At 44.0% G+C, this 14,762-nt stretch overlaps 1 protein-coding gene and 1 long non-coding RNA gene across 18 annotated transcripts in view; one reads left to right on the top strand and one right to left on the bottom strand.

Moving 5' to 3' along the window:
- Positions 1 to 14,762, top strand: part of LOC100648008 (trehalase) — a 44,786-nt gene that overhangs the window by 28,921 nt on the left and 1,103 nt on the right. For 8 of the 17 annotated variants that reach the window (XM_048413447.1, XM_048413444.1, XM_012317434.3 and 5 more), the window contains 6 exons: positions 1,301 to 1,384; positions 6,274 to 7,056; positions 7,241 to 7,374; positions 7,925 to 8,478; positions 8,560 to 8,801; positions 12,576 to 13,689. In XM_048413447.1, coding sequence (XP_048269404.1) covers positions 1,301 to 1,384; positions 6,274 to 7,056; positions 7,241 to 7,374; positions 7,925 to 8,478; positions 8,560 to 8,801; positions 12,576 to 12,717 — 1,939 coding nt within the window. In that variant the 3' untranslated portion in view covers positions 12,718 to 13,689. Of the gene's footprint in view, positions 1 to 1,300; positions 2,057 to 6,273; positions 7,057 to 7,240; positions 7,375 to 7,924; positions 8,479 to 8,559; positions 8,807 to 9,205; positions 10,744 to 12,575; positions 13,690 to 14,762 lie in introns of those variants that run through there. The other 9 variants (XM_012317448.3, XM_012317452.3, XM_003393639.4 and 6 more) reach the window with 3 other exon arrangements.
- Positions 9,379 to 12,631, bottom strand: LOC105666601. Its single transcript, XR_001099405.3, has 2 exons — positions 12,491 to 12,631; positions 9,379 to 12,415 (listed from the first exon to the last, which is right to left on the bottom strand). It is a non-coding gene; the product is annotated as an uncharacterized LOC105666601 (long non-coding RNA).

The following is a 14,762-nucleotide window of genomic DNA, read 5'->3' as shown; positions in this document are numbered from 1 at the left end:
CAACATCGGTCCAACCGACGAGCGGAAGGAACACGCGTTTACGATTAGGCGTCAGTGATGGTTGGTAACCGGCACGTTATTTTTAAGCGGCCATACCGTCAAAAGCTCTTTCGCCTTCTATTCAAAGACGCGAATAGAATGGCGCGATTTGTCCCCTTGCCTCTTTGCTCGTGCCGACTCTCGTTGCGGCCATTTCTCCGACTGTTGTATAAATTCCGTGAGTGATCGAGCTTTGTCGCCCGCCTCTCGGTTCCGTTTGATTTTCAAATAATTTTTTTATTCGTTGGCTCGGTCGATTCCGAATAAGAGAGAGTGGAATTGTACATTGAAATTTTGGTTCAGACAGCTCGCAATTAGAGTAATATTTTTTTTATTTAAGATTTAGTTCTCTGTGAGGTTTCATTTAGAGAGAGGGAGTGACGATAGGATAATTTGCATGAACAAGGAGATGGTTTCTATACTTAAATTGTATTTATCGGAAGGGAAAGAAAGTTCACTACATAATTACTGCATGAATATCAGTCGATTATAAATTTATAAGGTCTTTCATTTATTTATTCAAAATATTGGGAAATGGAGCAGTCTTCTTATTGTGGCAATTAACAAGAGACGGCCGCGATGATTCAGATTTCCTGGCGGTTAATGTGCATGTCAATGAGTTAACAAGGAAAAACGAGTTGGCTTGTTACTCGGATTTCCAGTTTCTTGTACATAACGTTATCTCCTTTGTGATCGGAAAAAGTGCGAATAATAAAATCGCCAAGCAAAGTTATGATTCTGTTTCTTACAATTTACACGTTCGTACGACCGGAGTTTGGAAATTTTTTAAAACAATAAGAGCTCGGCTAATAAACAGATAAATTGGTATTAAGCGAAATTTCGTTCATGTAAATGGAGCTTTACAGCATGGAAATTTCTGAACGTTGATTAGCTTTTAAAGAATACATGGAATTTCACAAAATCTGTATATTATTATGTAAATATTATTACATACAATTTTCTTTCATCCTTTCTAATAATTCTCAACTCAACTACAACGCAAAGTACGAGATATCTCGTAGTAAACAGTGGATGGATTAAAGTAGGATGAGTATCGTTGACTAAAAAGTGTTAAATAACGCGAATAACTAGATAACACACGCCGTATAGTGGAAAACGTGTTATTCGATGCTTAATAGGTCTTCATCGTAGTACGATATTTAGCAAAAGTGAAATGTCCCGTGCCACAGGCAAATCGCATAAACGAAGCGCGACAGTGAGCGTGTTAAAGATTAATCGAAGCACGAATTTTCTGTTTCAGGGAGGATGATGAGGCCCTGGAGCTGAGACCGCCCCGCAGACTGCGTCAGACGGAAGGTCCGGTACCACAACCGATCTCCAAAAAGTAAGAAAAGCTCTAATATCGTCTCGCGTCTCGACCTTTCCACGTTGCTAGCGTACTCGCAAACAACTCGAGTATCAGAAACGAAACGATAGAACAAAGCGTTACAAAAAAAAAAGAGCGAATACAAAAAAAGCAGAGCTTAAGCGTGCGAGAGGGGGGAGAGAGAGAGAGAAAGGGTGAAAGGAGGCGACAGAAAGAAGCGGACAGAGAGCACAGGTGGTAACCAGAGCTAAGAAGAAGAAGGAGGAGCAGAGACTAAAATAGGAAGGACGAAGAAACGAATGCTTTCGAACTGAGACCGTGTATAGGTCGTCGAAACTATACAGGGTATGTTGCAGCGGTAAACAGACGATCGAACGAAGAATTTAAGAAAGTTGGTTCGAGTGGCGCGCTTACTGCCGCATCGTTATCTTCCGAATTCGAAGCAAAGGAGGAACTTGTTAAAAGAAGGGAAGTAAAGGAGACAAGGAAAAGGAAGAGACAGTCGACCGAGAAAAGAAGAGGGATTGTGTGAAAGGGTCGACCGGTGGAGAAAAAAATGGCTTGGAGCTGCACGCGCTGCGGTTCGACGAATATGCTGCTGAGTGCTGCGTTCCTCGCGCTTCTCGTCGTTGCTCCGTGTTATGCTAGCACAGAGAAGGCAAGCTACGTGAAACCGCCTCCGTGTCAGAGGTAAGTACACCATCTAGAAGCTAACGCGTAAAAGTCGCCGAGGTAGCCGTGTCCGCGATGCTCGTATCTCGAGCCGAGAACCGCTCTTCGCTGTCGCGTTTTCTCCACCTTTCTCTCCTCTTTTCGCCTCGTGCCCTGCCACGCGTCCTTTCGTCCCGTTTTCCTCGCGCGGTTCCGTTGGTACGCGCGATTAATCAACGTCTTGTTTTGCCATCGAATCTACCGTATCGCGCAGAACGGCCTCAGAAGCGTCCTTTCGCGGCCAAAATCAAACTTTTGAAACTGGATATTCGTAGCAAGAATCTCTTACAACTGCCGCGTCTCGTAACCAGACTGCGGATATTTGTGTAAATACGCGGATACAGATATATCTCGCGAGCACAGTTATTTACATACTTGTGCGTGTTATGAACGTTTTGTTATTTACGTGCGTGCAAAGAGCGCAAGCTTTATTGTAATTTGAACCTTGAGAAGATGTATAAAAAGATAATTGGTAGTAATGGGCGTCGGACTTTTTTATACGAATGTTTACACCGACGTTGACTTACACGAGCGTGTAAATTTTACTTCCAGCAAATTTTTAATCTTCGCAAACCCCCGAGAAACGGACGTCCGAGCAATTTTTCACGTTACCAAATTTCTGAAATTATGGCGTAGGAATTCGTACTTTGGTCGAAACAAACTCCGACGACAAAAGAATTTTTCGCCCGCTTCTTCACCATCGCTAGGCTTTATCGTTAGAACTAAACGCTGTTTAATCAAAATGGTCGAACGTATTTCTTTTTTGCACAAATCGCTTAGATTAGTACCTGGACGTTAATGCGTGCTATCTATTGCATAAAGATAAATGGCCGCCTTTCATCGCCGAACAAAGTCATTGCCTGTCGACCGCGTTTCTTCTTTCATTTTGCCAGGTTTCGAGAGATACGTTCGCTGTGGCTTCTCGAATAGCATCGTTCGCCTGATCCATTAGTTTTCGCGTATTGGCATACACGTTACTTTTAACGTCACTCCGTAAAAGCTATTGGTTGACTAAAAATTGCTATTCGAGAAGCCAATACCGAACGTACCCTTGCGAGGCCTGGCAAGATGTAACGAGAAACGCGATCGACACCAATTGGTGATCGTTCATTTCTAAGCAGACATCTTTCTTGATATTATACACCATAAGGACAGTGACTGCAAACAATATTGGCGCACACCCTTATTTACCATCGTGAAGCGTTTTTCATCGCGTTCTATACATTTCATTTTCACAGTACGAAATTTAATATACCCGGGCCTAACCGATTAGCACGTAAATATTTTAAGAAATACGATGGCGTGACAAAATACTTTCTGCAATCGCCACCGTAACTCCGTCCAAGTATGAACGAACGATTTGCGCTAAAAGAAGCTTTTCTTTTATTTTATCTGTAATTTTATTCCTTTTATTTGTTTTATACGGCTTAACGTGCATACAAATCGATCGATCGTATATTCTCTCTGGCTCGTACCATCGGTGTCAACTCTAATAAATTTAGATGTTGCTTCTCTCGCGGACAGAATACATCGGTATAAATATGTTTGTAATTTTGGCGACGAAATAGCGCATCCGAGACCACCGTGTATCGTCTGCGCGAAGCTAGCATTTCACGCGCTCGTTGCGTAACCGGATGACTCGCGAGTCCCGGCCATTGAAACGAGGAATTCTCGTGTCCGGCATTGTCGTCACTCGTGGCAGCGCGCAAAAGGCGATCCGATGATCGACACGCGCGATCTCATCGCGTGACTTTCGACAAAATTAGTCGCGATTCTTTCGTTCGCAAGCCGTACTAATCTTATCAACCGGAAATAGATGCTCGATCGTCTGCAAGTTGATATTATTTGCGAACGCACGACTCTCGCTGATTCATCGTCGAGGAGAATGCCAACGAAATTGGTTCGTTCGTCGCACGTTTTCTCAGCTTCCTCGGCGAATCGCGGAATCGTCGCGAATTACGAGATCGTGGTGAAGTTGCAGCCAGCGAGAAACGGCCTTAACAATGAACTTGGCCGAACGAAACTGCGCGTGCCTCGCCTAAATTAGCGTGTTCCGCAAGTACAATGAACGTGACCTTAACGCGCGATACGTCGAACGAACCGAGCACCGTATTTGCGAGGTTTACGAGCGATTTCTCTTGCATTCGCTCGTCCCTACTCGGCTCGGCTCGGCTAGCGAGGCTGATGATGTTTCGCTGAACGTTTCTTCGTTCGGATTAGTCGAATTACGCGAAACCCGTGTTTTTCAGTTCTGTCGGGTATTTTTAATAGAAAATAAGAAATAAACACCAGGTAACACGTAACATGATGATCGTATAGTAAACCATTGTAACGCTCGTAGTAAGCATCGGAGGAGTCGTACATAGTTTTTACGAACACGTGTGCGTGTCTTACACGTAGCGTTGCGAAGTTGCATACGTAAAATTTGTTTACGATAAACGTTCGAATGCTTTCGCGAGTCATTGCTATAACTTAGAATCGACTAAATGCCTATGCTTCTGGACAGGAATATCCGCAAAATGTTAATTACGAGCTTGATTACAATCTGAACGGAATAAGAATAGACCTGGCTGACAGAGCCAAGGAAAAATCGGCTTGGTTTTCAAAACTAATATTAGCAAGTACGAAACTGAAAATAACGTTATACAATAGCTTGGCGATCGCTGTTTCTTCCAAGAAATCACCGCATCCTCGCTTGAAGCTAGAAAGCGGATTTCTAATGAGACGAGCGGAATCTAAGTAAAACAACGGGTTTGTATCAACGTCTTTTAAAACGAGCTTTGCAATAACGTTCTTCAAGCGCTTGAATTTTATTGACGTGATGAACGAGGACGAGAGCAGAAACTGGGAAAGAATATTTCACGCCAAGTAAATAGAACGGTTTCAAGTTACTCGAATTGATCCGAACGAGGCGTTGCGTTTCAGCCGCGTACGATAGCTTATCATAAAGGTAGTAAATATCAGCTACGAACGAGATAATGGATTAGCCACGTTATCGTAGCGAGATCACAGTTTCGCGTTTTACAAAGACTCTCGTTTGTCGACGAGATGCGCGATAACCAAAGCACACGTGGTTAGTTCGATTCGCACGACGCGATACATCGTGCGTTCCTATAACACGCGGCCGCAGAAAAATTTGATTATCACGATGGCGATGAAATTGAACGAAACAAAATGAAATTGGACGAAGCGCTCCAGCTTCGAATTATTTACACGTGACCTTCATTAAAATAAGAGCCACCGGGCTAATTGATTGGTCTATAAAAAGATTGGTCACGACGAATATCGACCTATCGAGGGATCACGTTGCGTTAACGCGACGTATCATTTACAACTTTGCGCCATCGATTTAGTTTCTTTTCGGTCTACTTTTTAACGTTACAAAGGGAGAAAAGAAATTCCATGAATTCGGTCGACGCTGCTTCCGTGCAGATTCTATAACTTGCAAATACTCGTAAACTTTTCTTTTTATTGCCATTTGTTGTCCCGCGCGTACGTTTCAAACGATGCAACGTTCGAAAGACGGTTCGTCGTTCGGATATTTGCGTGACACGTGTGGAGGTCGATATCGCGGGGAATTTTTGTTCTACGCTTACATGAAAGAGTATGGTAAATCCTTGACCAAATCCTGAGACTCGTGTGGTCGGAAATTGCTCGTGACGTTCGACGGTGCCTCGTTAACGAGAAGAATACGACGAGTTCGGGGAAATCCGCGAGACTCTGAAGATTTCTACGATACGGATTCGGCGTAGACGAGCGACGCGTATTTCTTGAGAAGATTTATTTCAATTAGAAAAGTACGGGTAAATGGTTTTGCTACGATCTTATCTTTTACAATCGCCATAACTACGTACGATATAACATCGAACAGAATATCGTCGCTCGATTAAGTTGATATTCCTAGAGCGAACACAAAGCAATAAAACTGTCGTTTGCAATCATAAGTATGTTTACTTGTTTCTCGCGTTATCTAACTGACGAAACGCGCGTAAAATTGGCGAAAGAAATGTCGCTCGTCTGCGTCGGACCACAAGACGCAAGGGCTGGTAGGAACGAGACGCAAAGTTATCGAGATACACAGCTAGCGAATTCTAGCTCGTTTCGACTGGAATTTGTCGTCTGATTCTATCGAACGTGGATGAATCGGAAAATCAGCGTACTGATGGGACATACGCGTGCGTTTCTGTGGCTTGCAGCGATATTTACTGCCATGGCGAGCTGCTGCATACGATACAGATGGCCTCGATCTACAAGGACTCGAAGACGTTCGTCGACATGAAGATGAAATTCTCGCCGAACGAGACGCTGCTCCTATTTCGCGAATTCATGGAAAGCGTGAATCAAACACCGACCAGGAACCAGATCGAACAATTCATCAACAACACGTTCGACCAAGAAGGATCCGAGTTCGAGGAATGGAACCCAGTGGACTGGACCAGCCAACCGAAGTTTCTTAACAAAATCCACGATCACGATCTTCGCAAATTTGCCTCTGATTTGAACCAAATTTGGAAAATGTTGGGACGAAAGATGAAAGACGACGTGCGGGTCAACGAGGATCGATATTCCATCATCTACGTGCCGAATCCGGTGATCGTGCCCGGCGGCCGATTCCGCGAGTTCTACTACTGGGACTCGTACTGGATCGTGAAAGGGCTGCTGCTTTCGGAGATGTACACCACCGTCAAAGGAATGTTAACCAATTTCGTCTCTCTGGTGGACAAGATCGGTTTCATCCCGAACGGAGGCAGAATCTACTACGCTAGGAGATCTCAGCCTCCCATGTTGATTCCTATGGTCGAAGAGTATCTAAAAGTGACCAACGACTACACATGGCTGGAGGATAACCTTCACCTTCTAGAGAAGGAGTTTGAATTTTGGATGACCAATAGGACGGTGGACGTTGAAGTGGATGGAGTGAAGTACACTTTAGCCAGATTCTTCGAGGAGTCTTCGGGACCTCGACCAGAATCCTACAAGTAAGTAAGTTGACCAGAATGTCCTAGGAGAAGAGTGGATTCTCGATTTTCCCTACGCAGTCCTGTCTCGTCCTCTTCGTTCTCACCTCTGCCCTTCTCTTCCTTCTTCGGCGCTTTCGTCGCCGATCCTTCGTCGCGACCGAATCTCGTAACGCGTTCTAACGAGCACATTTCTACCGACCAGAGAGGATTACCTGACCAGCCAAAGTTTTCGCACGAACGAAGAGAAGGACAACTATTACGCGGAATTGAAGACCGCGGCCGAGTCCGGCTGGGACTTTTCTAGTCGATGGTTCATACTAGACGGCACGAACAAAGGTAAAGCAGTCGCGCATTGTTTTCTCGCGTTATCTCGAAAGCGAGTCCAAGTTTGCGAATTCGAAGATAAAACGATTCCTTAGATTCGTCCCGTTGACGATTAGTAGTCGCTGTTTCGCTCGCGTCATTGCTGTTCTCCGCGCGGCTCTTTGCGATCGAACACGCAAATTATATCGCAACGCGTATTTTCAACGAGATGATGCGTAATTTTCGAGAAGGAAGGTAGATTCTCGGAAAAAAGACGTCCGAAGGGATATAAGCGTAAAGAAGACGAGGAGAACAGCGAGGTTAGAGGTGTTTAGTTACTTCGTATCAGATTCTCGTATCGCTCGGTAGTACGTGGGTAATTTCATTAGAATACAAAGAATTAATGCTACAATCACGAAACGCGGAGCTCGATAAAACTTTTCATCGGAAGACAAGATATATGCAAATACTTCTCGTAGCCACATCCGTGTCGAGCGTATCGTATCGTATCGTATCCTGTAGCGTAGCCGTGTCCCATTCACGATGAATAGCAACGCAGCCACTCTACGAACTTCTTGTTTAGGTAACCTGACGAACTTGAAAACGAGATACATTGTCCCCGTGGACTTGAATTCGATAATATATCGAAACGCGCAGCTGCTAGAACAGTACAATCAAAGGATGGGCAACGAGACCAAGGCCGCGTATTACCGGAAAAGAGCGGAGGACTGGAAAAGAGCGGTCACGGCCGTACTGTGGCACGATGAAGTCGGTGCTTGGCTCGACTACGACTTACTGAACGACATCAAAAGAGATTATTTTTATCCGACGAACGTTCTGCCGCTTTGGACCGATTGTTACGACATCGCAAAGAGAGAGGAATACATAGCGAAGGTGCTCAAGTATCTAGAGAAAAATCAAATAATGTTAAATTTGGGCGGTATACCGACTACCCTCGAACACTCTGGTGAACAATGGGATTACCCGAATGCCTGGCCGCCCTTGCAATACTTTGTCATCATGTCGTTGAATAACACCGGAGACCCGTGGGCGCAGAGGCTCGCCTACGAGATCAGCCAACGATGGGTTCGCAGCAACTGGAAGGCGTTCAACGAGACGCACAGCATGTTCGAGAAGGTAACGCAAAATTCCATGGGATCTAGGTAAACTTATGTAACTGTAAACGAATAGACCGTCTGTGACATGTTCGTTTCACAGTATGACGCCACGGTATCAGGCGGTCACGGAGGTGGCGGTGAGTACGAGGTGCAACTAGGTTTCGGTTGGAGCAACGGGATCATCATGGACTTGCTGAACAAGTACGGAGATAGACTGACAGCAGAAGATCGTTTCGTAATAGTGCAGAGCTTGGCCCCTCCAGCGGTCGTCGTTTCGACCGCCGGTCAAGTGATGACCGGTATTCTCGCCCTCGTAATATCGTTGGCCGCGGGATTCATCGGGTGAGGTGAGTCTCGTTCCCCTCTCGTCTTTTAGCTGCAGCCTTAGCTTAATTCCGTACGGGGATACGTGTGTCGATGATACTTATCACCGTTGGAAAGAATAAAAAAGGTGGAAAATTAATCAGATTCACGTTTACATCGGCGAAACAGAAATTTCAGGATACCTAGAAATCGTAACAAATTATTCCATTCGCATCGATATCTCTTTCTCTCTCTAGTTTCCCAAGAAACAAATAATCGACACCCAGAGCCATTCTATTACAATTAAATATTGTATCACGTGGGTATTTTTCTCCTAGACACGTATCTCGTACACGTATCACGGTACACGTGTGGAATTAGCTATGGCCTTTCTATCGCTGAATAATACGTCACTCGTCTCTTCTCTTTGCTTTATGTTTCAGATATCCTTACGTGCGCGGTCTCTCGCATCTATCCGTCTATCTGTCGATCTGTAGGGGAATCTTTGCGAAATCAAGGCGTCTTTTATCGTTATTATGTAGTAGTATTAATCGATCGTAAACGCATAGATCCAACAATTATCCCTGTTTGCTATCGATCGTTTTTTCCCTTTGCGTTAACAGCTCGACGTTCAAGGGAAAAGCCGAGACTTATCTTGGCTATTGTTACGGTTATAAACGGTTTATCCAAAGACGTAACGTTTCCCTGTTGCCGCTAATTTTAGCAATTATCTTAAACGAACGTCGCTCGAGATTATCGACGATATTCCTTTCGAGCGCGGTATCGTGACAAGCTACAACATATTTCTCTATTCCATCCCGTGTCTCCGCATCGTGTCGCGTGCAATATTCTGTGATTTTCGTAACGCCTCTTCGCTGGTCGAGGACGCGCTTCTACGATAACGATCTTTCGGTTCAACTCGGTTGGCTCGCGGATCAGACCACGTGTGCATTAACGTGTACGTTAATTCGCGTAGAGGAATAGCCGAACGAGGGATTTCGCCATAACTTTCAGTATTAATTGAGTTGTATAGCTTTGCGTCGCCACCAAGGTATCCAGCTGAAAAGCGAACCACGCGCATGAATTTGAATAACAACGGTGTAAGGAAATCTTGTAGGAAAGGGTGGGAGGAGGAGCTTATATAAAGCACGTATAGCTACGAAAGCTTACGTAAAGTATGTATAGCACCGGCAAAGTACGCGGAGTATTCTGGGAAGAATTTTTGAATTAGGCGCGCCGCGTCTAAATGTTGTAGACAAATGTTGAAAAACATCTGTTGCATATACTATGGTGAAAGAATCGAGAGCGAGGATAGTAGCGCCTTGTAGTAGATCTTGTCTAGTCAATCCGACCACCGTGCTACATCGTGCGTGTACCAAAGAGGCCTTATCAACAACCCATCTCCGAACCATGCTATTCCTCGAGAAGTATTTATTTTTCTACGTTTCGCGGCTAGCAATGATGATTCTTTATTGGAATAATCGCTACTATTAGATTTACGGGATCTCCAAGTATCGGGTAATATAGCGTGTAAGTTCGCTTTTAAGTATCGACACGTTGCATTAGCAATACGTCAGGATTTGTCGTCTTAGTTTTCAATATATTTATTTAAAGGGTATCGAGTTAACGTAACAGAGTATAGCGTTCGCTGGTAACGCTCGACGCTTACAATTAGACTAACTATTTCGTGATAGTAGTTGAATCGTTCGAATAAATAAAGTTTATTAGTAAATACGCTCGTTCCACGCGTCCTAACGGGTCGTTGATCGATCCGTAAAGCAGGATGGGATGGTTGCAGGACGACGAAACAAAGTAGGAACGACAAACGAGACAGAGTAAAAGAAACGTCGCTCGTATGAAAAAGGTAAACGGAGACCGTCTTCGATTGTTTCCGGTCAACGATATCGGCATGCTTCCTCTTACCTAGGTTTACCTGCGTGTGTGCTGATTTTTAAATAAAGAGTATATATTAATCAGAAAATTTACCTAACCTGTTCCTCTAAAGTTTCGTCCTCATTGAAGCGATTGAACAACGAGGATCTTCTTACTCAAGTTGCATACCGTATGAAAAAGTTACGGGTCGTTGCTCGGTGTTTTTTCATGTTCCTTCGCGTTTCTGTCGTTGATGACGAAGCTTGGTGCTTCTTGCCTGTTTCCGTAATGCCGAAGACCGAGGCTAAAAGTAAGAAACACGCAGCAACGCGTTGCAACAGAAACAAACGTTCCTTCAGCGTGTACAGTTTGTCAACTGTTTTACAAAGCATTTGGGTGCAAACAACTTATTGAAAACAATTTTCGCTTTGAAATAAAAAAAGAGAACTCCAAGTGATTAATTTTACGATTCGATATTTGTTGAGTTCCGTTCGGAACATGCAGCAACGACAGGCAACAAAAAAGCTGCTCGGTGTTGCTTCAGCGAGGACGCAGTCTATCGTCTCTCCGATCCTCAAAATTTATTCCTTTGAACAAATCCAAATCCATTTCGCATATCCATTTAAATAAACTCGCATTTTTGCAACTACAGCTATTTATTCGCGCCACTGTCCCGGTTGATCGTGCTGAAAAACGACGCATAAAAGTGAACGTGACGATTTCTCGCATAACATTTCTCTTTTATCTCTTTTCTCTGTTTGTCTTTGTTATCGTTAAACACATAAAATGGACTCATTTCGAGAACGTGGAATGACAATGTTAGAACTCGATCGTATTGTCGAGACAATCGACATTGACTGTCTGACGGTTACGCCAATTTCATGGCGACGCACGGAACACCGGAAGTCGCGACACGTAACACACGTTCGCTATATCGCGCCGACGTAACCGCGATCGGTAAACCAACGCGAAACAACATTTTCTCGTCGCGACACTTCGATTCTACACGATCTACATAATTTATCGTTGTATTTTATTAGCAAACGGATAATGAAAACAATTTGTTCGATCTGAGAACACCGAACGAGAAAGTTTATTAGTCGTTTGATCGTTTATCGATAGAACAAGGATACGTTTCAAGCGTTGGTCGCGTAGAGTCGTGTGAATCCCATGGACCTAACATTAACATACATACACTCACATACGATGACTCATGAAAGTATTCGAACACTCGTAGAAACTGTTGGAATATGTTATGTATGTTATGGAAAAGATTTTGCATGACACGAGATCATCGATAAAGTTTGAAACGAGTTTGAAAAAGTTACGAGATATTTCTTGCAAATATGCGTTTCGCTAAAGCTATTATTTAAACAGCCACGTATCTACTATATTATTATTATCATTTTTAATGTATTTAAATTATATTATATTTTTACAAACTATATGCTTACAGTAAATATCTTGTAACTCCTATGTAAATTTTTAGACTGCTTTCAAATTCTATCACCGTGATTACGATACTTGTGATTCGTTATAAAATTTCGAAAAGTTTCGTATGTTGTAGGTATATGCGTAATATATTTAGAAAAACTTTCTACGAGAAACGTTTAAATACTTCTGCGAGTCAAATACTTTTCTCATCACTGTACGTACACGTGTTCATACGGACGTGACGGGAACGCATCATCGAAGCACTTGACACCAGTTCTCACAGAATCGATCTTCAAGATGGTGTATCCTCTTTAAAACGTATATCGCCAATTGCGCTTCGTTTCTTCCTGAAATATTACAGAACGATATTACGCTATTCCCTCGTGAAAGTCGATAGCAAATGGTGGACGATTCTTAAATACCTCGCATAACGATACAAATCGATGGAATAGGAATTAGGAATCGCGATTGACAATCGACTAATCGAATCGTTTGCTACATTTACAGAATGGTGGTTTACAAAAGGCGACACTACTATGTTCCTGGACCATCGACGATGCCAAACAAGAGAAAAGTGATCTCACCGACCGGAAACGTTTATCGAAAGAGGATCGCCTACACTGAATTGAAGGACATGAACAATGATTGACGACCGTTGCTCTTTTAGAAAGCCGATTCGTTTAAAGAGACTCTTAAAGCGCAACGAGAGCACAAGAAGACCGGGGATAGGATAAAAGGAGCGCAGACGCAAAAAGGACACCAACTAGAAACCAGAAACCGTCGATTACTGACTGATCGCGATCAAGATCGACTGTGAACCAACCAACGAAGATCGTCGCTTTCGATTTTCTCGCCAAAGGCTAGAAAGCTTGGTAACAATTCGTGTGCGGTTTCAGATCGTCCTGGCACGATTCGACTACGCGAACATCATCGCCGTTGATTCGCGCACGCATCTATCGCGGTGAATCTTCCGACTCGAACGTTTTTACGGTCGGATATTCGTAACAAAAGTTCGCACGTTGGTCGTGCGTGATCACGTCCGTCTCAAGTTCTTTTTCTCTTTCTCGGTTTTCAGTTCGGTAAGTGGATCGCGCGCGCTACATTCGCGGGGAAGGTGATACGGTAGCACGGTGACACGTTAACGACTCTTTGTAGGACAACTCTGTCGCTGATAGACTAAAGCGCGAAAATTCGACTTCTCCGAAGGAAAACGTTCGAGAAGAGACGGCAGTGCGGAACGATTTGGAACGCGACACAGCACGGCACTAAAAACCGCTGGAAACCGTGCGTCTCGCTCGCCAAGCTTCGCCGCGACTTCGACGGGTGTCCGCTCGCGTCGTGGGCTCCCCCACTTTAACCCTTCCCTTCCACTACGCGCTCGGCCTAATTACACGACAGTTATCTTCATTGCAAGCACGCGCTTATCCTTCTCGAATTACCTTATAATTTCGAAACACACTGGCGACGAGCGAAACTCGCAAAATTGAACACGAATGATGGTGTGAAGAGCTGTGCAAGGATCGGAACGAGCAACAACGTGCGTGCGTTGAAGCTCGGATGAAGAATGTGCAACTTTGCGACCAAGCTTTGTGGCACGTACTTCCACGTTCATTGTTTATAGGTGAGTTTAGATAATCGATTCTGTAGATAAAAATGTCGTATCTTTGAGGATATTTTTGTATAAAGAGCAGCTTGTACGTTTAGTGAAAGTCGTGTTCTTATTGCTATTTACCATCCGGGATAATTCGCTTGAACGTTATTATCGACTTGTATAAACGAGTCGCGCAAAGTTGCCGCAAGGTGCGCATTGCTATCCGGAAACGGTGACGAGATGAACGATCAATTACCGACGACGAGATTTCGCAAGAACCGGTCTTCGTGCTTTGTATCCGTCTAATTGTAAAAGATGCATCGAGCTATCCTCGTTCGTTTGTGACGACCGAATCGAAACAAGAGACGTCGTTTCTAATCCGAACTCTATGCTCGCTCAACTTTTCTTGTAAATAGTAATACGTGTTTTCGTTGTTCGACGATTTGGAACGTCGATACGCGGAACGTAATTGGCCAAACGCATAAGACAATTTGAACTGTTCTATAACTTCTACTATAATCGTTGTTTATAGACAGATTTACGTATCAAAAAGCTCGAACGAACAAAATTTTGCACGGCCACGGAACGAGTTATTGACGAACCGTCGTCGAAGCGCGTCAACCGACGAATCGAAAATCGACTGGTTCGAGACTGAAGAACGTTACCGCGATATCTGCATCTTCCGCTAATCGCGATCGATCGCCGGCCGACGAGCATCGACCAACGAGCACCGCGTCTTAATGATTTTTGACACTGTTAGTTTTATTGTGAGCGACGCGAATATTATATATATACAGATATATATATATAGATAGATAGATAGTTAGGTAGATAGATAGAGAATTTTGTGTTTGCGAGTGAACGAAAAATCGGTCGAGAGCCGACGAAGAATGATCGCGGTTGATCCTATGAGGAAATTTACCGCATCACGAAGGATGACGACGCGGTCGGATGGACTCGATCGTTAGCTGCGACTGTTTCGCGCACGCGCATGCCTATTCTGAAACCATCGCGCGCCGTCTTACCGACGAAAATTCGCTCGAAACCTGTACATATTTTGCGGTGAAATAAATCTGTTATTTTCGCGTTACCGTTTAACGACA

The sequence above is a fragment of the Bombus terrestris genome, chromosome 2, assembly GCF_910591885.1.
Source record: "Bombus terrestris chromosome 2, iyBomTerr1.2, whole genome shotgun sequence".
NCBI classification, from domain to species: Eukaryota; Metazoa; Arthropoda; class Insecta; order Hymenoptera; family Apidae; genus Bombus; species Bombus terrestris.
The sequence above is the reverse complement of the archived record's forward strand: the minus strand, read 5'-3'. Positions and strand labels throughout refer to the sequence as shown.